Raw genomic sequence first — 21,556 nt, forward strand, 5'->3', positions numbered from 1 at the left:
TTGCCCGTGTCATCATGCAAAATCAAACATGAAAAGAAAGCACGACCTCGAGAACAGGTCTGCTGGGTCAGTCAAACGTTGTCACTGATGGAGAAGCCTGGGGGACGTCTCGATCTCTCTCTCTCTCTCGTTGCCCACAATAAGCGCCGCGTGGGCATGTGCGTGTGTGGCTGATGATGCAGTGTACAGATTGGTTTGAATCATGCGTGCTAGAATGAGCTGACCTCCGGTTGAGCACTTTCCCGCAGCCCTTGCCCGCCAAATCCTCGAGCGATGGACTGCGCACCTTCCTTTGCGTGCGCCCCACAACGTGCACCCTCATCCGTTGCCACACCGTTTTTCCCTTCTCATAACGCATCTGTGCCCCTCATTTCTCTCTCTCTATATATATATGTATACATGTATGACCATACACACGTGCACGCGCCCGTCTCTCCATGTGCGTGCTCATCAGGAGTACGTATCATCAGGCACTTCTACCGAGCAAACACTCGCACATCTCTCTCTCTTGCCTGTTTGCTTTTCTTCCGCTCTTTGCTGTGTGTGTGTGTGTGTGTGTGTCCCCTGGTTAGCGCTGTGTGCTGCACATGCTGGACGCATTCTGTTCTGTATCGCTGCCTCCGCACCTCGCCCAAATCTAGTCCTGCCGCGACACCTTCGACGCGCTCGCGCCCCCTCACCCCTGTCAACACAGCCACGCTGCCCCATCTAGACCAGCTATGACCGACTGCTGGTACATACCAGAGGCGGTGGCGGATCGCCGCGATGAGAACCGACTTTCGCCAAACGTGCCCGCCAGCTACGAGGTGCTTGGTGAAGCAGGGATCTTCTACCGTCACTTCGACTCGGAGGAGGTAAACGACAACATCGAGGGCTTCATCCAGCCGCTTCTCAAGAAGCTCAACTACCAGAGCTACGATGTCGTGAACCTCAGCCCGGCGAACCTCGGAGCAGAGAAGTTTGAGACTCTGGCGGAGCAGCACTTCATGGAGCACATTCACGAAGACGATGAGGTGCGGTTGATTCTCGAAGGTCAGGGCTACTTTGACGTGCGCGATATCAACGACAAGTGGATTCGATTGCTGTTGAAGCCTGGCGACTGCATCGTTGTACCGGCGGGCATGTACCACCGCTTCACGACGGATCAGAGCAAGTGCATCAAGACGCTGCGCATCTTCAAGGAGGCTCCGCAGTGGATCGCGCTGAACCGCGGCCCGGAGGCGGAGGAGAAGCCGGCGCGCAAGGAATACCTCGCCCGCCTGCACGCCCCTGCCGAAACAGCTGTCGGTGCCGTCAACGGCCGCACGATCTTCTCTCTGCGCTACCCGCTGAAGCTGGATGCGGAGCTCACCGTCATTACGAAGCGGCTGCTGGAGCAGCACAGCAAGCAACCGCTTGCCCTCGCGATTTATCTGACCGGTTCCACGGACCCAACCACCGGCGAGTCCTGGTGTCCGGACTGCGTTCTGGCGAAGCTGCACGTCGCGAGGCGATTTGCAGAGCTCCAAGGTACGTACGGTAAGGAGCACGCCATCTTCCTGCAGCTCCCGGTCGAGCGCGCCAGCTACCTAGGCAACCCGAATTTCTTCTATCGCACGCACCCAATCCTGCAGCTGGCTAGTGTGCCGACGCTGCTCGTGCTGTCGCCGGCCAAGGACGCCAAGGAGGGAGGCGACGTGCAGTGGTACGACCTGCTCGACGTCAAGGTGCGCACCTGCGATGTTGACAGGACAGACGTGCTGAACCTTGAGTAAAACTGGCGCCAGAGGGTGATGTGCGAAGAATATGAAGTAGGGAGAGAGCGCCAACTCGACTACATACTAGAGAGCGAGACAGAGGCCGCGCACCGTTGTGAGCGCGCGTGCATGTGCAATGCCCGTTGGTGAGTGCATCATGCGTCGCTCCTCATGGGCCGTGCACGCTCCGTCCGTGCGGGGGCGCCCTTGCCGTTGTACCGTCTTTGTACGGCGCAATCTTGTTGGTTTCTCCTTCTACCGTGTCGCAGTTTTCTCAGCGAGCCCCCCTCCCCTCCTCCATCGTGCGGCCTTCTCCCCACGTCCCCGTTGCCTTTTCGGACGCACGTCGCGCCGTGTGTCTTGCGAGTAAACGTATTTGATCTCCTCTCCTGTGTGTGTGCGTGTTGGAGGGTGGGTGCTTGTTGCACTCCGATCATCGACGTTTCTACCGTGTACGTTGCCACCGCGACAACCACCACCATCCGCCACCCCCTCACACCCTCCTGTCTGTGCGCGTGTGTTGTGTGTGGGTGGGTGTGGGTGCGTCTTTGTGTAGCTTCGTCTTTTACTTTTGTGTCGTTTGGTCGGTCGAAGTGATGACAAGTTACTATGAAGGCGAGGTAACCGTCTTCGAGTGACACCGCCACCTGCACCTTAACTCTTCTCCCCATCACGGGGTGGTGTTTGTGTGTGTGGGGGGGGGGGGCCTGTGTGCCGCCCGCGCCTCAACACCCCCACCCCTCTTCACCTCCTCCCTCTCCACAGAACCGCAGCAGACCTCCCTCGCTGATTCCCTTGTCTGTCCTTGCGCCTCGTCATTGCGATGCACACGGAGTCGGTGGCGTGAGTTGACGTGGTTATGGAGGCGCTGACCGTGAACACGGAGGGGAAGCACTTTCGCCGCTCACCCTCCTCTGCACGTGGCGCTGTGCTTGGGTGAGGCTCGATATTGGACCTGAGGCGAAGGGCGCACGTCCAACGGTTAAAGACAGCACGAACGACAGGGAGATGGCGAGAGAAAGGGGGGAGGAGGAGGAGGAGGAGGCGCATGCATGGAAATGCCTAGCGAAGGAAAACGTGCACATGCGTCATTCCACATGCCTCGATCATGGACAACTAGCGTGCAGACACAAGCGAGCAGCAACAACATGAAAAGGAAAGACGGACTGCACAGACACGTGCACTGCTCAAAGCAGGGGATCGGCCATTGCCTTATCGGCATCGCACCGCTACTCTTTCACTCATCGGGTTTACATGTCTTCTTTTCGCTCTTTCTCTCTCTCGTCCATTACGAAAACCTGCACGTGCATCGTCTTGGCTCCTCGTCTGTGTGTCTGTGTGCGCGTGCGTGTGTGTAGGTGCCATTCTCTGTCGTTCTTCTTGCGTGCTACTCCGCGTAGAGGCACTACAGTCTTCCGCACATGATCGCCTGGGTGCCGGTCTCGTGCTGCCGCCGCTCGTTGGCGTCTCGCCTTAGCGGCGCGGTCGCTAAGGCGCGCACATCCGCATTGGCCAGCAAGGTACGGCGAGCCTCCTCCACCTCCTCCCAGGAGACACGGGCGTTCTCTGGCGCAGCGTCTGGCGCGGCAGCGGAGTGGTCTGCTGCCCTCCCGGATATCCCCTACGGCTTCCCGGAAAGAGATTCCACCGTTTTCGCCGCGGAGCGGAGCGGCGGCCTCCAGAAGCGGTGGCTGCAAGACCTTCCACGCCAGGTCGGCAGCAGTACCAGCAGCGCCAGCCCCAATGCCGGCTCGATCCGGGTGGAGCGCTACCTCCCCAACAAGGAGGACTTCTGGCGGAGTCCGCCGTACGAGGCGCTGCGTGAGATTGTGCTGCACTCCCCGTACCACGACGCGTTGAAGATTATCATGGAGCACGACTACCGCTTTCTCTTTGCGGATGTCATGTGCAACGCCGAGGCACCGATGCCACACATCATCTACGAGGACTTCATGAAGTGTCTTACGTTTTCCTCGCGTCAGCAGCCGCCGGAGGAGCAGTTCGCGCTTCCCGAGCCCGTGTTGCGGGATCTGCTCTGCTGGGCGGCCTACCACTGCACGCTGGATCGCTTCTACTTCACCTCCGCCTCTGCACTGTTTCGAAAGCTGGAGCAGGAGCAGCACATGAGTTCGGCCGTGCACAGTGCGTGGGTGTATATCTGCACGGCGGCGGGCAAGCTGGAAGAGGCGCTCGCCTACGCCGCCTACATGGAGGCACACAGCATCCCGTTTGACGCGGACGTTTTTGCCCGCTTGATGCACCCTTCTCTCACCCCGGTCCAGCAGCACCTGCAGCAGGCGCCGCAGACATCGAAGGGCATCGTGCTGCAGCGGCGCCTCTGCCATGACATGAGCCAGCACCACGGCACGATGTCAGTGGCGGTGCACGCCATGTTCGTTTACCACATCTTGACTCTCCGGCACACGCGCAAGTGGGAGGTGCTGCGTGGTGCTGCGGAGCTGTTCAATCGGCGGCAGCGGCGAGCGAGGAGCAGAAGCGGTCTTGTGGTTCCTGCCTCCTCCACGCTAGCTGCTGTGTCCGCCGCGGAGTCGCCGTATGAGGTGATCTGCTCGCGCACCATGCAGCTTGCTATGTCGCTCTTCTGCAGGGAGAAGGGCGTCCGCTGGGGGTCTCGCGTGGCGAAGGAGATGGTTGCCTTCATGCTGGACAACGAGGAGGCCGGCTGCACCATGGCGGACGTGCTATTTGTGCTGATGCGCATCCGACGCAACGAGCGGACAGGGATGCTGGCCACGCTTCCCAGAACAGCTTTCAGCGCAGAGGAGCAAGAGGCGCTGCTGCGCGTCACGTATCGCCGCGCCCGGCGCGATCCGGCTTACGCGGTAGCGGGACCGCTGCTGCGTGAGCTGCTTGCAGCGGATGGGGTCAGTGGCGCAGCGGCAGGGGATGGCGGGAGCGGCAGCGACGAGGCTGTCGACCGTGCCATGCGGCACCTGCAGAAACTCGCCTCGTCAGTGGCGGACTACAACGCCTACGCTGTGTCCTCAACCCTTTCCATCTCTCCAGCAGTGGCTGCGGGTGCGCCGTATCGCGGTGCGGGAGAGCGATGTGCGCCGGCAGCGGGGGATGGCGCAGGCGTTGACGATGAGCGGTGCAGCCCGACTTCTCTCTCGGGAGCCATGATGGAGCAGCTGCGCGAGGAAGAGATGCCATCGCCGCCGGCGGAAATAGCGCGCGATCTCTTGGCTGCCGTGATGGCGCTGGATCGCGAAAGCGTGGTAGAAGCACCGGCGGCAGTAAGGGGGAGTGGTGACGCACAGACAACACTAAACGAGTCGTCGCGAGCTGCATCCTTGGCGACGCCAGCGGCGCCAGAGGAGGATCGACTCCGCGATCTTTACGTGTCCCTGGAAGCGATGGGCACACCGTCAAGCCTGTCTGCATGGTCACTGCAGCAGCTGCAGCGGGAAGAAGAGGAAGCACGGCTCCATCGGCAGGCAGCGAATGCGTGGATATCGCCCGCCTACGTGCCGCGGTAGGGTGTGTGGGGCTGGCGAAAGTAGCAAGCACCAAAACTGCCGTCACCCCACCTCCAGAAGCCGCACGCCCCTGATGGACTCATCTGTCGTCTTCTGCATCGCCTTGTGGTGTCTTACCCATCACATCCTCGCACATTGGTACTTTGCCTCGCTTGTATGCGCCTGCATATCTGTCTGTGTGCGCTGCTCGAGTTCGAAATCGAGAGAGCCCGGAAGGAACACACACGTGCAACTGGCTCCCTAGCAGAGCAAACCCTAATAAAAGCAATCAACGCGCGAACGGAAGTCAGTTAACAGCCATGCAGCACGTTAGCCACATTCAGGTGCGCCTGCCCATGTTCTGCTGCTTTTCTTTTCGCCGCGTGTGTCTGGGGAGGTGTCTCTCTTGAAAGGAAGCGCAGCCCCAACCGCCGCATCAGCGAGAAGATCAAGTGCAAGCAGTCCTGAAAAGGGTGAGGTGCAGCGGATTCAACGTCTCCCACAACCTATGCCTCGCTTGCCTCAGGCGATGCGCCACTTGGCAGTACAGGGAGAAGGTGGTGGATAAGGAACGGGGTGAAGGAGACTTTAGAGTCGCGAGGCGCCACGGTGAGAATGGGTGTCCATCGCCACACAGCACCGCAGTTTCTCACCGCATGTCCGTGTGGTTTGCGCTTGCAGCAGCCGCATTGAGCTCATGTTCCTGTCCGCTCTTGCGCTCGTGGTACTTCCTCTCTCGCTGCCCCACCCCACTTTCTTTCTCTTCCATGTCCTTCCCTGCACACACGTGCACATGCGCGTAGTAGATGCGCGCCAGCGCATCGTGTGAGAGACACACTACATAACAGAGTGCCCTGGAAAAGGGGCCGCAGCATCTACCTCCGCCTGGCTCTCCCCATCTCGATCACCGCGCCACCGCCGTCCTCTTGTATAGGGCGCTGTCGTGTTTTCACTTGTGCATCGCCTACGTGTGGCTTGTGTGCCTTGCGTGCATGAATGTACGCTGGCACGCAAAGAAAGCGAACGGCACCCCTGACCGTAGACAGTCATCAGCGTGCTCGAAGCGTTTGCCGTCGCGACCATGAGGTGCGTGCAGCTCCCCATGATCCGCAGCTGTGGGCTGGTGCTGGCCTCCATCGAGGCCTCCCCGCGCCATGCGCTGTCGGGGTGTGCGAGCGTCGCGTCCCGTACGGTCGTGACCGCTCTCTTGTGCAGTCGACGCTGGCACGCGGGGGCAGCGGCACCGAGTAATGGATATGCCGCTCGTGCAGCTCGACGCCTTCCAACGGCGGCGGAGGCGGAAGCCGAACTCCAGGCATGGGCCAGCAGTGCCGCAGGCTCATCGACGCTTGCGCTCACGGGAAAGTCGCTGGTGCTCTCTGTAGCAGCCCTGCAGCTACATGAAGCCGCCGCGGCGACACAGGACAGCACAACAAGTAGCACCAGCTCGACAGAACTTGTACACCGCTACCTTGGTGCACTAGCCATGCACATCTACAAGCACTTCAACACAGCGGGGAAGCCAAGCGCGGCGGCGGTGCTCTATGCCGATGTCGAGTCCGCCCACATCCGACCCGAGTCCTTGCAAGTCTCTGTACAGTACCTCGCGCACAAGGCCTTTCAACGCAGCATTAGTAGCGCCTCTGCACGTGATGGCGCGGGCCAGGTCACACGTAGGACGGCGGCCGATCTTGCAGACACTCTGAGTGCCGAGCGCGACTTGGAGCTTACGCTAGAGGCTACGCTGGTGCTGCTCGCCGGTCACCAGATCTTGCAGGTGCACCTCGCCGCCGTAGCAGCGAAGGAAGTCGGCACAGCTTCGACGGCGGCGGCCATGGTGCCGCACGCCGAGTCCACCTGCTACTACGTCGGCAATGTCGTGGCCCTCATCTCGAAGCCTCTGCAAGCACCACCGACACCTTCTGTAGAGCCGGCAGCGGCATTGTCGCTGCCTCCCGCGAAGCGCGAGTTCTGGGCTCAAACGGCGAAGCAACTCTCGTCGGTGCTTTACGTGGCGCTGCTTTCCGCGCAGTCGAACGTCACAGATGCGCAGCTTATCGGGCAGATGTTCCGCGATCTGCTGCGCAGGGTTTATGGCGTGGAAGGCGGCACGTTCGGCATGAGACGCGCGCTGCACTACACGCTGACGGTGACGGTGCCGTACGTACTAAAGAGCTTCGCGGTGATATTGGACGTCTTCCAGCAGCAGCAGCGCGCGGCAGCGGAGAGAGCGGCCGCGGCAGCCGAGGAGGGATTTGGCGCTAGCGCACCTACCAACAGTAGAAACACAAGCGCATCATCTACTGGCTCTCTCCGGCCGAAGAAGAGGGTCTCCACCAAAGCAGCTGGCTCTGCGACGGCTGTGGGCCCATCCTCAGAAAAAGTGCACCGGGCAACGCTGCTGGTGTTGTGTGTGGCAGCGGTGCTGTACATGGGGTCCTCACGCAGCGACCTCTTTTCCGCAGCGACGCCATCCTCCTCCTCTTCTTCTCAACTGACCGCTGCCATGGTGCAGGCGGCAGACAGAGGTCATGCAAACATACAAGAAGCCCTCCGCCATGGCAGCGCATCAGCTACGGCACCGCAGCTGACGTAAGCAGCCTGCTCGCATACGCACAAAGATGCGGGCACACACCTCCAAGGTAAGCAGGCGGAGCGTGTTCTCTGCCGTCCTCCCCTCCGGCCCCGTTGCGCATTATCGGCGCAGTCCTTTGGGCCCCATCAGCGGCGCTCGCCATCACACAGTGAGTTGGGGGGGAGGCGGTGGGATGTGGCGGAAACGATTATGTCCGCGCGTGTGTTGCCTTTTCTCTGTGCGATGGTTGGACGCGCGTGTAGAGAAGCTGCCGGCCGAGTCTTGATGTGCAGCCGAGAGAGAGGAAGCGCGGTTCCGCCAGCGTGCACAGTCTCGGCTCACTCTCCTAATAAAACAACATTAACGCATGCCTTAACAAAGCGATGAGGCCGGCTCTTCCGCAGCGGCTGGTGCTCTGTGTCCGTGTGTGCCTATGCGCCCGTCTCGGTCTCGACGTAGAAGTGTATTTGTCTGTCGGTGAGTCTGCAGCGCCACCACTGACCCGCCCACCCCCTCCTCCTCATTGCAGGCGAGGTGAGAGGCGAAGCGGACGCAGACACAGCAAGGAGAGGGCGAGCCGCGCCGACCTATGCGCACGCGCACACCCCACACACGTCGAAACTACGTCTCTATTTGCATCCTTGTGCCGGGTATGTATGTGTATGTTTATGTGTGTGGGGGAGGGGGGAGGGGGGTGATAGCAGCGACGGAGAGGTCATTCCTCTCCCGCTGGCCACGAAGGCGAAATTAAAAGGACGACCCAACGAAACGGGCGAAAAGAGAGAAAGAGAGGGGGAGGCAGGGCGCACAGCGCGAATTTCTTCGGAAACGGCAGCTCAAATGCCGGCCGCCAGACACCCCTCGAACACCCCGCCATCTCTCGATGGCTCATAAGGCGAAGGACACGGCGAGAGCAACGCCGTCGCCCGACAAGAGCGAGGCACGTGCGAAAACTGGATTCGGTTTACACATCTCTCTCGCGTCGTCGGGGCAGTTCTGAAGCGATGATGCGGATACAAGATTGCTCGACGCTCTTCCTCCCCATTCCCACCGCTACCAACGTCTGCGCTTCTTCTTTACTGTCTCTCTCTCTCTCTCTCTCTCCCTTGACCCTGGAATCTCGCCCCGACCCTCTGTGGGCCGGCCGTGTCCTACACCGGTTGCCCAGTGTGTGTATGTGTGTGTGTGTGGGGGGGGGGGGGGGGGTGCTTGTGTGTACAAGTGCTTGCATGGTGCCGATCAAGGTTTGTGCGTCTGTGTATGTGTATGTGTGTGTACGTGTATGTGCACCTGCGGGTGTGGGGTGGGATGAGTTGATGGCGTAAATCGAGTCGTTGGAGATCAAGGCTCGGCAAGTAAAGAAAGCCCTCAAGCAGGTACTTTCTTGTGGGTCTCGACTAGAAACCTGCAGCACTCCCGGTGGACTTCTTCCCCGGTGCGGAACGAGTTGCAGCGGAGTGGCCAAGCGGCGCCACTAGAAAGGAAGGCGAAGCGCATCTGAGTGCTGGTGTGCACACACACACACACACACACACACACGCGGAGGTATGGTCGACATGATGACGTACAACGTGAAAATACAAATTCCTAACAAAACGGCTGAAGACGCTCTTATTTCTCAAGAGAGGAAGAAGAGAAGGAGATGCATATTTTCGGTTCTGCTATGCTCTGAAGTCCTCCTTCGCAAGTGCGTGTGTGTGTGTGTGTGTGTGTGTGTGTGTGTGTGCGTGCGTTCGTGTGTGTGCGTGTGTGTGCGTGTGTGTCATGGAGGGAACTAAGGGAGAAAGAAGCAGGTGCAATCTATTCCGCCCCCCCCCACCAGCCCGCCCGCGCCTGTCCTGCCTGACAACACCCTGTTTCCGTCTCCTGCTGACAGACGCTCGAGGTCACACAGGATGGCGACAGAGACTTATCCGAGCAATGGCCACAAAAAAGGAAAAGCAGGTGTACTGGTTCGACAACCCACCGCCACGTATGCAGGGAATCTCTTGAAGACATGAGCTCCCAAAGTGCAAGTGGCTCTGTGTGCCTGAAATGTCTCGCTTGTTTCCAGGGCTTCTCAGCGCCACCGTCCTCCCTCTCTCTGTCCACCGGCGCCCGCCCCATCCCATCCCCCTTCGCGGCGTGTGCATGCTGACATCAGAGAGAGAGAGAGAGCCAGGTCACTGCAAAGCCGAGCGGAGATGTGCGCGCACACGCTCGCTGCGATCATGGCGATACCGCTCGTGCGATATGCAACCATCGTCTCTCCGCCTTCCCCTCACGATCAGCTGCCATCCTCGTAACCCCGAGCGTATTCACCTGATCAGCAAACTTCAGTGCATCCACCAAAGAAGGGCAACTTCTATCTCCAGCAAACGGCAACGTGACACAGACGCTCAGCGCTGCTCATCGCTTCTACTTTCCCTTCACTTCCTTTCGTCGTGGCTGGTCGGTAGTCCAGCCCAGCATTCTCTGGTTGCGGTTCAGACCGTCTTCACCACCGCCCCTTCCCCCAAAAAAAACGCGAAGTGCCTTCTCTCTCTTCTCCTCCCCATTGCCGCTGGCCCACGCCAGGCGACCAGAGGCACGCATGGAGCTGCATCCTCTGGAAACTGCAGCGGTGCGCATCCTGTTTTGTGGGCGACCCGCCCTGACGACCGGTATCGTGAACCTGCGCGTGCTTCTTGGTGGCGATGGGCAGTACTGCCTGGCAGAGAAGCGAAAGGCAAAGCTGCACCACAGCAACCGCCATGGCACCCGGGGAGACGCGGCCGTCAGCAATGGCGTCGAAGTTAGTGCTGATTCCCGGGAGAAGCGTGAGAGTGTCTACCGTGTCTGCTCCTCTGAAGGACTGCCCGATGGATGCTATTACGTGAAGGCAGATCGGCACTACTGGGTCATGCGCATGAAGGGAGGGCTCAGGGCAGCCACCTCAACAACAGCAACATCAACCCAGCCTTCCGCATCACTTTGGAACACGCAAGCCACCCTGGCCTCGTCGCCGATGCCTCTCGCAGCAACCGCATCGGCAGCGGAGCCCTCGAAGGTGGAAGACGATGTGTTGGCGAGGAGCACGCACAACCAAGGTACTGCTGCCAGTACCCCTGCAGAAGCGGCGGGTGCAACGGCGGTGACGGCAGAATCGTCTTCAGCGCTGACACCTGCAGATGATGCGGCGCGTGCTAGTGTAGCAAGAAAGAAGGTGATTTCAACGCAGCGAAAGTACACGCGACGCCTGAAGGCTGTCGAAGAGGACATGGACAAACTCCCGCTGATCACTACCACGCTCTCCGACCCGGCCCCTCTCGCTGAAGCGTCACCAACGCAAGAGCAGCAGCAGCAGCAGCAGAGGGCGTCCGTGCAAGGTGTGGACGTGGTCGGCGATGTTGAGGCGGCGCGAGGAGAGCAGCTCCTGGGCACTCCTCTCTCCGTGCGGCAAGCAGCCAAGGTGGCAACCGACGTCCTCGTCGCGTTTGAAGAGACGCCACCTTCACTGCAGCAGCAGCAGCAGAAAAAGCAGTGGGAGAGACGCAAGAAGGCCTCGCGTGTGCACGTCGACGCCGTCGCGGAGGACTGCAAAGACAGCGAAGCCGATGCGGCGGGAGGCCGCGTGAGCGCGAAAACGACACGCGGCAGCAGCCGCGCAGGTGGCGGCAACGACGTCCATGGCGAAGTTGCGGGCGGCACGCCTCTTGCGGAGCGGCTCGCCGCTGATGCATCCCAGCCCCCGAAGCAGCCGCAGCATCGTGGAAAGCGGTGGCGCAGCGATGAAGTCACTGCCGAGGATCCGCCGGCACTACCCCCTGTGCGGCACCCGAGCACTCAGGTCACGCCTCTGACGTCGTTCCCAGAGACGTCGCCGCTTCCGACGCCGGAAAAGAGCAAGGCGGCGCGGAGGAAGATGGGCCTGAGGCAAGACGAGGTCAAGGCTTCCACGCCTGCATCATCTGCCAATTTAAGGGATGCCACCCTACCTCTGCCGTCGACACTCATCGACAGCGACACCGAAAGTGCTCCAAGGCCGGCATCACCGGCACGCAAGTCACGCAAGTCCAGCGCTGCCACCTCAGCAGCGTCCGCCGCAGCAACATCGGATGCAGCCGATATGGCGACTTTATCGAGGATTCCAACACCGCCTCTCTCCCCGCCTCCTCTCCGCCCTGTGCCGGGTCAGCGGCAAATCACCAGCCCACATGGTAAGAAGACGCCAAGCCACGCGGGCACGAACACTGCTTCTCTTGATCATCCTCCTCCGCGGCAGGCGCCGCCGCAGCAGCAGCAGCAACAGGAAGAAGAAAAACCCCCTGCGAAGCGATCGCCGGCCTCCGCTCCGCAGGAAACCACCCCAAACATCCTCTACAGCAACCGCAGCAGCGGCGTCGCGACTCCCACTGCCCGTGACATAATGCAACAGCAGCAGCACGACCGCCACGCAGCGCTCAGCTCTCCCTCGACCCGATCGCCGGTCGGCGTGAATCGATCGGCGAGCACCAGCAGTCTCCTGGGGCCTCTCCTCTCTCCGCTGCTGCAGCACCAGTCTCAGTGGAGTGGTATCGGCAGTGGCGCTGCCGGGTCGAGAGGACTACATGGGAGTATGATGAACGGAGGCAGCGGCGGCAGTGGCTTCTTTCCATCCGACAGCCCCGCGCTGGGCTTCACACAGGTGCACAGCACGCTGGCAGAAGAGTTCAGCCTGGATGTGTCAGAGACAGAGTCGTCGTCGGCGGCCTCGGAGTATCTGTGCGATGTGGAAGAGTAGCACGGAAGGTGGAGGAGGAGGGGATATGGGCGCCGTGGCAGAGAGGCAGCGCGTCACCGTGTAGCCTGTTTGGGGGAAGGGGGTGGAGAAGGGCGGTGGCTGTGGGCAATTCTGCAGCGGCTAACAGTGCCTTCTTTCGCATGGATGTCTTTGCCCTATCGCACGTGAAGCCCATGGCCTGCTCGCCCTCCTCCTTCGTGTCGTGCCTTCTCTCCGTCTGCGCGTTGATCGCGAGCAGAAGTCTGCCTTCCGGCCAGCAAGAAGCTGGTTTGCACGGCAGCGAAACGAATAACGATATTTCCTAAAGGCGGTCATGATAATGATGCACATCTGTGCCAGAGTGTTGTTGCGGCGGGTTTTGGGTGCGTGCGCTTACTGAGTGTTTCCATCGCTCGTTGGTGACGACACAGCTGAAGCGCACCGAGTGTATCGTCGCCAACTCCTCCCTCCGGCGCTCCTGTCACCGCACATGATGCAGCGACGATCTTCGTGACAGCCACGGCGTTCAGGAGGGGTTGTAGGACCCACGCAGGGCAGAGAAAGGGCGACATAAACGGTTCCTGCGCGTCACCATGGACAGCATAATCGCTGTCTTTTGGCCTCCGCTACAAACTGCAACACGACTCTCCACTTTGCGCGTGTGTGCCTCGCCGCGCGCTACTGTTCTTTTTCCTCTTCCCCATCATATGCATGCATCTATATGTATCGATATGTATGCCGAGCAGTGGGGTGAGGCACCACGCTTGCACACGCTCGTCTTACCTCTCACGCATCCACCGCCAATCACCGCTATCCTCAACCCCTTTCCTTAACCCCTTCCTCCCTCTCTCTCTCTCTTTCTCTCTATCTGCTCTAATTGATCGACTTACTTTTGAGAGGAAGCAGGCTCTCGAACAGCGGAGGGCAAGCCGAAAACGTCTACCACACACAGACGTAAACACGGACATACGCTGGTACACCTCTCCAACCATGAATCAAGTCCTAGATCCTGCACGTGCGCCGCAGTTTCTGGACTCGATGCTGCGCCGCAACCGCATCGTGCTCATCTCCGCCACCTACTGTCAGTTCTCCACCAAGCTGAAGATGTTGCTGATTGAGCTGAAGCATCGCTTCGTCTCGCTGGAGATTGACATCATTCCCAACGGGCGAGAGGTTTTTCAGGAGGTGGTGGCCCGCACCGGCGTGCACACAGTGCCACAGGTGTTCCTCAACGGTAAGTACCTTGGCGGATACGACGACCTCATCGCGCTCTACCACAAGAGAGAGCTCTCCGAGACTCTGGAGAAGCGGTAAGCTAGCGCGAGACTGCGAGAGAGTGCGAGGTTGTGATAGAATAATGCGGTATGGTGTGCTGAGCAGGAGAGGAACGCAACACCGCCACTTCAGTTTGCTGGTTTTGGATCGGGGCTTGACTTTTTTCTTCGAGGATGTGCCCCGCTGCGCCGCAGCGCTCCTCCGGCGTTCAAGGACGGGTCGATGGGGTGTCTTCTCCCGCTCCCGCATCTCTCTCTCTCTCTCTCTTCGCCTCCTCTCCCTCTCCGGCACTGTTTTCTTTCGTTTTTCCGCTCCTCTCCTCACCTCCGATTTGCACGTTGGGCGTGTACGCGTGCGTGCAAGACCTCGCTGATCGCTCGCAGCTCCGCTGAACAGCATCGCTGCGCGCCTCTCCAGAACATTGTTGGCTGGCATGAGTGTGCATTCCCCTGAGCGGCGAGGAGGAGGAGGAGGGGCCGAGTCTGGGTGTCTGTCAGTCGCCGTTGGGCTGCTTGTTTTGTCTGCGTTGTTCTTCACCGGTACAAACCCCTTCCACACAACGCGTGTACGGGCGCCATGGATTATCGCGCTGCTTGCCCCTGAAGCGAAGAACTGGCTTCCGTCCCTCAACGCTTCGTTTTAAGAAGAGGCTTCAATATGCGCACGTGTACGCGTCGCCACCTCCTCCGGCTGCTTCCCTCGATGTACATGTGTGTCTACATCGCATCCCTCATGCCCCGCATCTCCGCATGCACGAACCCTCCGGCTACCATAGTTACTTCTACGCTCCTCTCTCTCTCTCTCTGTTACCCTTGCCACTTCGCCACACCCTAGCCGCTCACGAAGGGGTCTAGAGCGAGGGAAAACACGAGAAGAATTACATAGCCCAAAGAAGAGCACAACCGATTGTGTTCACCGGTACCTCTTCTCTGAAGGCTACCAGAAACCGGAAAATAAAGAGTGTCTGTCGAGGCTTTCGTCAGCTTTCTGTGCCTGTGCGCGCAGACAAGTACGCTTCCCCTTGAACGCTGCCACTCGCACAACTGCCAAACCCATTCCTCTTCCCTTTTCCACTACCGTTTGCCCTCCGTGCCACCACCACCTCCTCTCTCGCAGGTGCTCGCTGACCGCCCTCGCCCCTCTTCTTTTCTGTGGTTGTTCCTTGTGTTTCCTGTTTTGGATTTTCCGTCTTTTGTACGTCTTGGACTCCGTTCCTGTTGTTGTACTACACTGATTGCGTTCGTGTGTGTGTGTGTGTGTGTGTGTTTTGATATATGGATATGTATATGTGTATAGGCATATAAATATATATATATATATATTTATGTGTGTGTGTGTGCTGCATACGTATAGGATACACACACACACACCGTTTTCTATTTGTTGTTCTGTGTGCGGGTATATTTGACTCTCCCTCTCCATCCCCTCCCTCCTCCTCCCCTCCTCCTCCAGACCCTTCTCTTTCCCTTCCTGTGTCTCTTTCTTCGTCTGCCCCTTCCCCCCTTTATTTTGTTGTCGTTGCTTTTGCTTGCTTTTCATGTATAGATCACTGTGTCGGTGCATGGTTTGCACGTCCCTCTCTCCTCGGCCCGCCTTCCGCCGTCGTCTGCCTGTGTAGCTGAGTGTTGTGTGCGTGTGTGGGGAGGTGGGTGGAGAGTGGGTGTGGGGGTGGGTTTTTCGTCATTATTACCACTATCGCAGGAAAAGTGTGATTCTCTCCGCTCCCTCTTTCTCCGCTCGAGTGTCTGTGCTCCGGTGCGCAGCTGTGCACACACGCACAGAAACTCGCAGACCGCGCATTCAGAGGAAGGATACATACACCAAGCTCGGCCGTCCGGCGTGGTCATGCGACCCTCCACGAGCATGGACACTCCCTTTGACGGCGACGGCACCAGAGTGCGGATGCCATCTGTAGCCCCCACCATCACCGCCCGTGCGACTCGATCACGGCAGCCAACACTTCCCTGGTTAGACCCCAGCGTTATGCCGGAGGTGCACTCCTCCTCAGAGACTCTGCCATCGACTCGCAGGAGCGTTTTCCAGTGTTCTCCGTCCTACACCTCCGTTGAAGAGTCGTTAGAGACACCGCTCGTTATGACGGCCACCACCGCAGTGCTGACTGCCACAATGAACGAGGAGTTTGACGACCTGGAGCTCAGCACGACCACCTACGGCGAGGTCATCCGATCCGATAAGCTGCGCACTAATCTGCGCCGCGGCGGCGAGTACCGTATTTCATGCTCTGCATTTCGGCACCGTCAGGGCAGCAACAGCGGCAGCGGCGGCGGGGCGGTCGACCATCGCATCCACGCGGCGCCACATCCTTCACGACTCTCCAGCGCCCCGCAACAGAGACCTAAGCAGCAAACAGCGAGCACCGCGTCACCGACGGCGGCAACTACGTTGTTCTTCGGGGAGGCCGAAGCTGCCGCGGCAGTCGCTGAGGGTCGCGCCTCCCGCTGGAGCGTGTTGCCGCCGGATCCGAGCGCGGAAAATGTGCTCTTCATTCCGTGCCCGCCACCTCTCGGAGGCAGACGCACCAGCATGGAGGGCGGCGACGCTGAGCTGACCTCCCAGCAGTTTGCGAGGCGGCTGCTCGATCTGCCATCTTTCCGCCCCACCCAAATTGCCCTTTCCTTCTCCACAGCTGCGGCAGAAAGGGAACGGGTGTTTCCAGCCCCTCCAGCGGCTGCACCGCCAAGCGACACCTGCAGCCTCGGGTCGCTTGCACTGAAACACAGCTCTCAACGCTTTGCCAACCCCTTACATCCTCAGCAGAAGCCACAGCGACTGCCGCAGCACAACAGCGCCAGCTCCTTGGAGGGCTGTGACGCTGCGGCAGTCGCTCCCGCCTCTAGCGCTGCGACCCTCGCAAGCGGCATGGGCACGCGTGCCGTCGCCAGCGAGTTGCAGCCGCTGTCGCCGTGGCCCAATCCGGGATCGCCTGGCTCAGCAGGGCAGCGCCTTTCCAGCGCTACCTCGAGAGGTCGCCGCTGCTTGGCACTCCTCTCGCTCCCCCTGGAACCGTTACCACCTTTGTCGCGCACACGCGCCACCCACACGCACGCTCCGTCGACATCGAGTCCCATGTTGTCGTCCTCGCCGCCGGCGGAGGCGCACGCCGCCCTCGCCATCGCCTCTGTACACAGCACGTGTGTCAGTGGAAGGCGGAACAGCGACCTAAATGCCACCCGTGTTTCCACCACACGCTTGTCCTCGGCCGTCGGGCTGGCGGGCCCTGGCGCCATGGAGAGGCTGTCGCCTCCACCGCAGCCGCTACCGCAAGGCCTCCTCTCACCGACGCTGCGCGCACTCCCGAAAGGGTGGGGATCGTCGCCACCGGTACACGACCTTCACAACCCAGCTAGCAGCGCTGCTGGCAACTCTTCGCAGGGTGTGAATTCAAGCGTGACTGCAACGCTCTTCGGTGTAGGGGTGGCCGCCAGGCCCGCATCGGTGGCGTCGGCGGGTCGTGCTGGCCCGACTCTGACTCCGATTGGTGAACCAGCCACGGACACTCAGCGCGAGAACCCCTCTGTACGGCCTCTAGAGGCCAAGGTGTGTGCGCTGTTCAGTGGCAGTGCGTATGCCGACGTGCGCGGCGCACCGACCGAGCTGCGCGTGCTCCGTGCCCTTCCCGTAGCGCGGACATATGTGGACCATGCGGCCGTCAAGGCCGCCGTCGTCGCAGCGACGGCGGCGGCGCCGTCACCGGGAACCCACGAGCGAGGATGCAAGGAGACCCCGGGGTGCTTGAAAGAAGCTGCAGCTGCTGCTCTGCCGCCATTCGTGGTGCCAAAAGGCGGTGTCGAGGCAGGGGCAGCAACGCTGGGTGCGAGTTTCTCGGTGTGCTCGACCCCCCTGCCCAATCTGCCGGCACAGATAGCACCCATGTCATTCAAGCCGCAGCAGCAGCTCTACAGCAACACCAAGTCAGGCAGCGGTTCGACCGACGGCGAGCGCGACGGAGCTGCTTGCCGAATCAGCGATGTTGCTGGCACCACTAAGGTCGCATTCGGCGGCGTATCAAGCCCGCTGATGGTCGGCGGTGTGCCGCCAACGGTGGCAGCAACCGCCAGCCGGTCGCCTCAGCAGCAGCTCCGCTCCTCTTTTGAGTGGAGAAGGCAAGCCGGGGATGTCGGCACGTGGACTGCGATGTCACCGGAATCCGAGGTCGGCGCCACACCGCGCCACCCAAGCGACGATGATGCGGTGGTTATCGAGGAGGCCGTCGTGCCGGCTGCGGGCATCAGCCCAATGCCGTCCCCGACGTCCTTGCCACTGCCGACGCCGCAGCAGGGCTCACAGAGGGCGGTGTTTCGGTTCCACAGCGTGCTCCAAAGGGGCGAGGATCACCGAGGCGGTTCCCATCTGCTCTCCGCCCACTCATCAGTCGGCTCCTCCACAGAGACGGGGGAGGGGTGGACTCCTGTGCCGAAGGAGGAAGAAGCGGTGGCGGATGGGGATCCTTGTGGTCACGGTAAGGCTCAAGGAACTGAGCTACGCGTCCCCGCAACGCTGCCACCGCAGTCGGCGGGTGCGGCGGCGACCAGTAACGTGTCCAGTAAAGCGGGGAGGTTCAAGGCGGCTCACAAACGCCGTTCCCGCCAGCGTGGAAACCGCGAGGAGTCTGTGGCTGGATTGCGAAGAGAAAGCAGTGCCGCCAGCATGTTAGCGAGTAACAGTAGCCGTGGAGAGCTGTGGACGGGCCTGCAGCTGCCGCGCTCCTCCACGCTAGACAACATCTCTTTCACAAACACCGCAGGCCAGAGGCCGCACTCCATCACCTCCCTGATGCGCCGCCCCGGTCACGAGGCCAGAATGCGTCACATGAACAGTGACACATGTTTCGGAACGTTCATTCCTTCGGTCGACTCTTTCCGCTCATTTCTCGAGGACCACCAGTCGTCCTTCTATCTGGGCAACACTACCAACGATCGAAGCGCCTCTTCAGGAACGCAGTCAGCCTCCCCGAGCTGTTCCGGCATGCGCATGAGGTACGAGCGCGGCAAAATCGGAAGCAGCACTCGGGGCCACAGTCAGCGGAAGCGCGAAAGCCATGGCGTCGACTGGGCGGTCGCGAGCGCAGCTTCGCATCAGCTTAGTGTAAACCGCGACCACGATACCCCCGCTGGAGAGAGCTTGGAGCCACTGTAGCAGCTCGTCGTCTCCAATACTGTCCTCGTGCACTTTCATCTCGGGATTCGCCTTTGAGGGCGCAGCGTCCCCCGGGCCAGCCGGGACGAAAAGACGTCAGCGGAGCCGTGCCGCCGCTAAGGCGCACGGCTTTGGGTGGAAGCGAGGCGACGCTACAACTCGACGACTCGGCGGAGCGGCACAAGTCACAAACAAAGTGCGTGTTGCGGCTCCAGCGATGCATCGCCGTTGCGGGCCCGGGGTCCTGTTCCCCTTCTGACAGAAAAGCTTTCTGGCAAGACGTGCCGCCGCAGGTATTCAGCGCTGAGTCGCCCCAGCGGCAAGACAATCGCTGCTGACCGGCGCCGCGGCAAAGCAGCGCACCGTAGTCATTCTGCGGCTCGACGACTCTCTGCTTCCGCTGGGCTTGGCCAGCGATCCATAGAAACGTCGCCAGCAGCAGCAGCAGCAGCAGGAGCACCGATCCAGCCAGCTTCATCGACGCAGTACGAATCCTTCTGGCAGTTCAAGCAGCTTTCAGTAGCGCTGTTAATCGCGGTGAGCAGTCGGTGCTCAGTGGAATGGGGATGCTGAGAGAGAGGGGAGACACTGTCGCTTGAAGCGTTGTATGCGCGCGGCAGCGTACACCCCCTTCTCCATGCACATTTCTCGTGTGTGCGTGTGTGTTTGCTGATCGCAGCACCGACAGACACAAAGTGAGAACGGATGCCGTCCGCGCAACGTGCATTATGTGTGTGTACGTCCAGGGAGTGTCCATCTGTCTCCATCTTGTGGATGCCTTACTTGCTCATTGCCCCTTCCTCGTTAATGAATGTGGTGCACCGTAGCCCGATGCCTGTCTTGCTCTCCTCTTCCTTTTTGTTTTCCATTCTCCACAAGTGCTCCCTTTACAGACTTTTTACGATGCTGAACACCGCCTTTAGCCGCCAGCGAGCGTTCTTATCGTCCATACATGCCCGCTCGCATGCATGTGAGTATGAGGGAGTGAATGTGACTGAGGAAAGTTTCTCGTTTGTTTTCTCTGGTGGGGAAGGGGGCGGGGGGGGGGGGGGGTACACGAAGGCTGCCAGATGTACTGCGACGGCGGCTGTGGCCGAGGTACGATCGTCCCTGATGCACTTTTTTCCGGTTCTGGTCTAGGGTTTTGTGTTGGGTGCATGTATATTTATATACTTATATTTATGAGACGTACATACGGGTGTGTATGCGTGTGTGTTGTGTTGTGTTGCGTTGCGTGGGTGTTCAGCTCATCCCATATATATATATATATGTGTGTTCTACGTTCTTTCGTCGCCCCGCCCCGCTGCTCCTTTCCACTCTCTCTTTCTCTCTTCGTATGCGTCATAGAATCGCAGCCGTCTTTGTGGTTTTGTGTGCTTTTCTGCCTTTCCTTTTTCGCTTGGTTGCTACCGCTGTTGCTAGTGCTGGTGGTAGTGATCAGGTGTTCATGCTGCTACCCTCTCTCTGTATCCCATCACATCCACACACGCACAGGTACCACCCGCGCATACGTACATACACAAACGCTCTCCTTTTCCATACGAGGCTGTGCAATCTTTCAATCGCTTCTGTTCTTTCTTCTTTCCTGTTGCCGGTCGGGGGAGGGGGGGGGGGCGTGAGCGCTGATAGCGCTCCTATGAAGTATGGTGAAAGGATCACGCGCACACCCACACTCGCTTCCCCTCCGCCGCTGCCTTTTCCCTGTCTCACACGAACCGCCACCCACGCCAAACGCTTCGCTCACGCAGAGAATGCACACTGTGCATGTACACATACACATACACACACGATGTGTTCGGCATGGGCAGTTGTGGTAGTTTTGCGTTTCTGTTGTTGTTTTCCTTTGAGCTTGGTGCTTCTCCGCTGCGGATGCAACGGCGCACATCGATGGAATAGATTCAAGGACTCGATGGGAAGCGACAAGAACTAGAGCAAACGAAAAAGTGGAGCTGAGGGAATTCCGTAGTCGATCCGTGTCCTGAGCAGTGGCATTGGGGGCTCCCAGCAACAAACTGCTTGCACCCTCCACCATGGAACTCATTGCTGATCTCTCTCTCTCTCTCTCTCTCTCGTTGTGTTGTGATGCACTGCCAAGCAGACAGTCTTTGGGGGTTTGTTTGATGGCGACCACCCAATGTTTGGATTCGCTGTTGCTATAGCCTTGCTGCCTTCAGGGTTGTTTTTTCGTTGAGTCCGTCCCCCCCTCATCTTTTTTGTTTCCGCCGCCCCTCAGCCTCCCTCCACCCACTCGCCAACCCATCTCGCGCTATCGCTTTGCTGAGCAACATGTACGTGGGCTCATTCTCTTGTCCATGTACGTCTGTCTGTGCTCAAAAGCATGTCCGCTACGACGACAGACCTAATTCGATCTGCATCTCTCTTGAAGTACTTTTTCGCCTATCGATGCTGTCCCCATCCTTCTCTCCCGCTCTCTTCTTTCGTTCTGCCTTGCATGATTCAGTGTCTCTGCCTGCTAGTTTGCTCTGTGGGTATGCGCTTGTGATGTCTTGGTCTTATGGCCACCATCGCAGACGTCGTCGTATTGCTAGCGCATCACCCTTTTCTGCTTCTTTGGTCTCCATGCACGCGAGCACACGGGAGGCGCACGCCAAGC

The 21,556-nt window shown here is 59.7% G+C and overlaps 6 protein-coding genes across 6 annotated transcripts; all 6 read left to right on the forward strand.

Annotated features, from left to right (window-relative positions):
• Positions 1-719: 719 nt before the first annotated feature.
• LMJF_20_0970 (putative 1,2-Dihydroxy-3-keto-5-methylthiopentene dioxygenase) lies at positions 720-1,754 on the forward strand (the record flags this gene model as incomplete). The annotated part of the gene is made up of 1 exon (XM_001682797.1): positions 720-1,754. One exon carries the CDS (start codon positions 720-722, stop codon positions 1,752-1,754), a length of 1,035 nt encoding a protein of 344 aa, XP_001682849.1.
• Positions 1,755-3,157: 1,403 nt separating this feature from the next.
• Positions 3,158-5,236, forward strand: LMJF_20_0980 (conserved hypothetical protein; the record flags this gene model as incomplete). The annotated part of the gene is made up of 1 exon (XM_001682798.1): positions 3,158-5,236. One exon carries the CDS (start codon positions 3,158-3,160, stop codon positions 5,234-5,236), a length of 2,079 nt encoding a protein of 692 aa, XP_001682850.1.
• Positions 5,237-6,296: 1,060 nt separating this feature from the next.
• Positions 6,297-7,811, forward strand: LMJF_20_0990 (hypothetical protein; the record flags this gene model as incomplete). Its single annotated transcript, XM_001682799.1, has 1 exon — positions 6,297-7,811. The coding sequence occupies one exon, from the start codon at positions 6,297-6,299 to the stop codon at positions 7,809-7,811; it is 1,515 nt and encodes a 504-aa protein (XP_001682851.1).
• Positions 7,812-10,362: 2,551 nt separating this feature from the next.
• LMJF_20_1000 (conserved hypothetical protein) lies at positions 10,363-12,531 on the forward strand (the record flags this gene model as incomplete). Its single annotated transcript, XM_001682800.1, has 1 exon — positions 10,363-12,531. The coding sequence occupies one exon, from the start codon at positions 10,363-10,365 to the stop codon at positions 12,529-12,531; it is 2,169 nt and encodes a 722-aa protein (XP_001682852.1).
• A 969-nt stretch (positions 12,532-13,500) lies between these two features.
• LMJF_20_1010 (putative glutaredoxin) lies at positions 13,501-13,824 on the forward strand (the record flags this gene model as incomplete). The annotated part of the gene is made up of 1 exon (XM_001682801.1): positions 13,501-13,824. The coding sequence occupies one exon, from the start codon at positions 13,501-13,503 to the stop codon at positions 13,822-13,824; it is 324 nt and encodes a 107-aa protein (XP_001682853.1).
• A 2,055-nt stretch (positions 13,825-15,879) lies between these two features.
• Positions 15,880-18,942, forward strand: LMJF_20_1020 (hypothetical protein; the record flags this gene model as incomplete). The annotated part of the gene is made up of 1 exon (XM_001682802.1): positions 15,880-18,942. One exon carries the CDS (start codon positions 15,880-15,882, stop codon positions 18,940-18,942), a length of 3,063 nt encoding a protein of 1,020 aa, XP_001682854.1.
• Positions 18,943-21,556: the final 2,614 nt, after the last annotated feature.

The sequence above is a fragment of the Leishmania major genome, chromosome 20 (genome assembly GCF_000002725.2).
Source record: "Leishmania major strain Friedlin complete genome, chromosome 20".
NCBI classification, from domain to species: domain Eukaryota; phylum Euglenozoa; class Kinetoplastea; order Trypanosomatida; family Trypanosomatidae; genus Leishmania; species Leishmania major.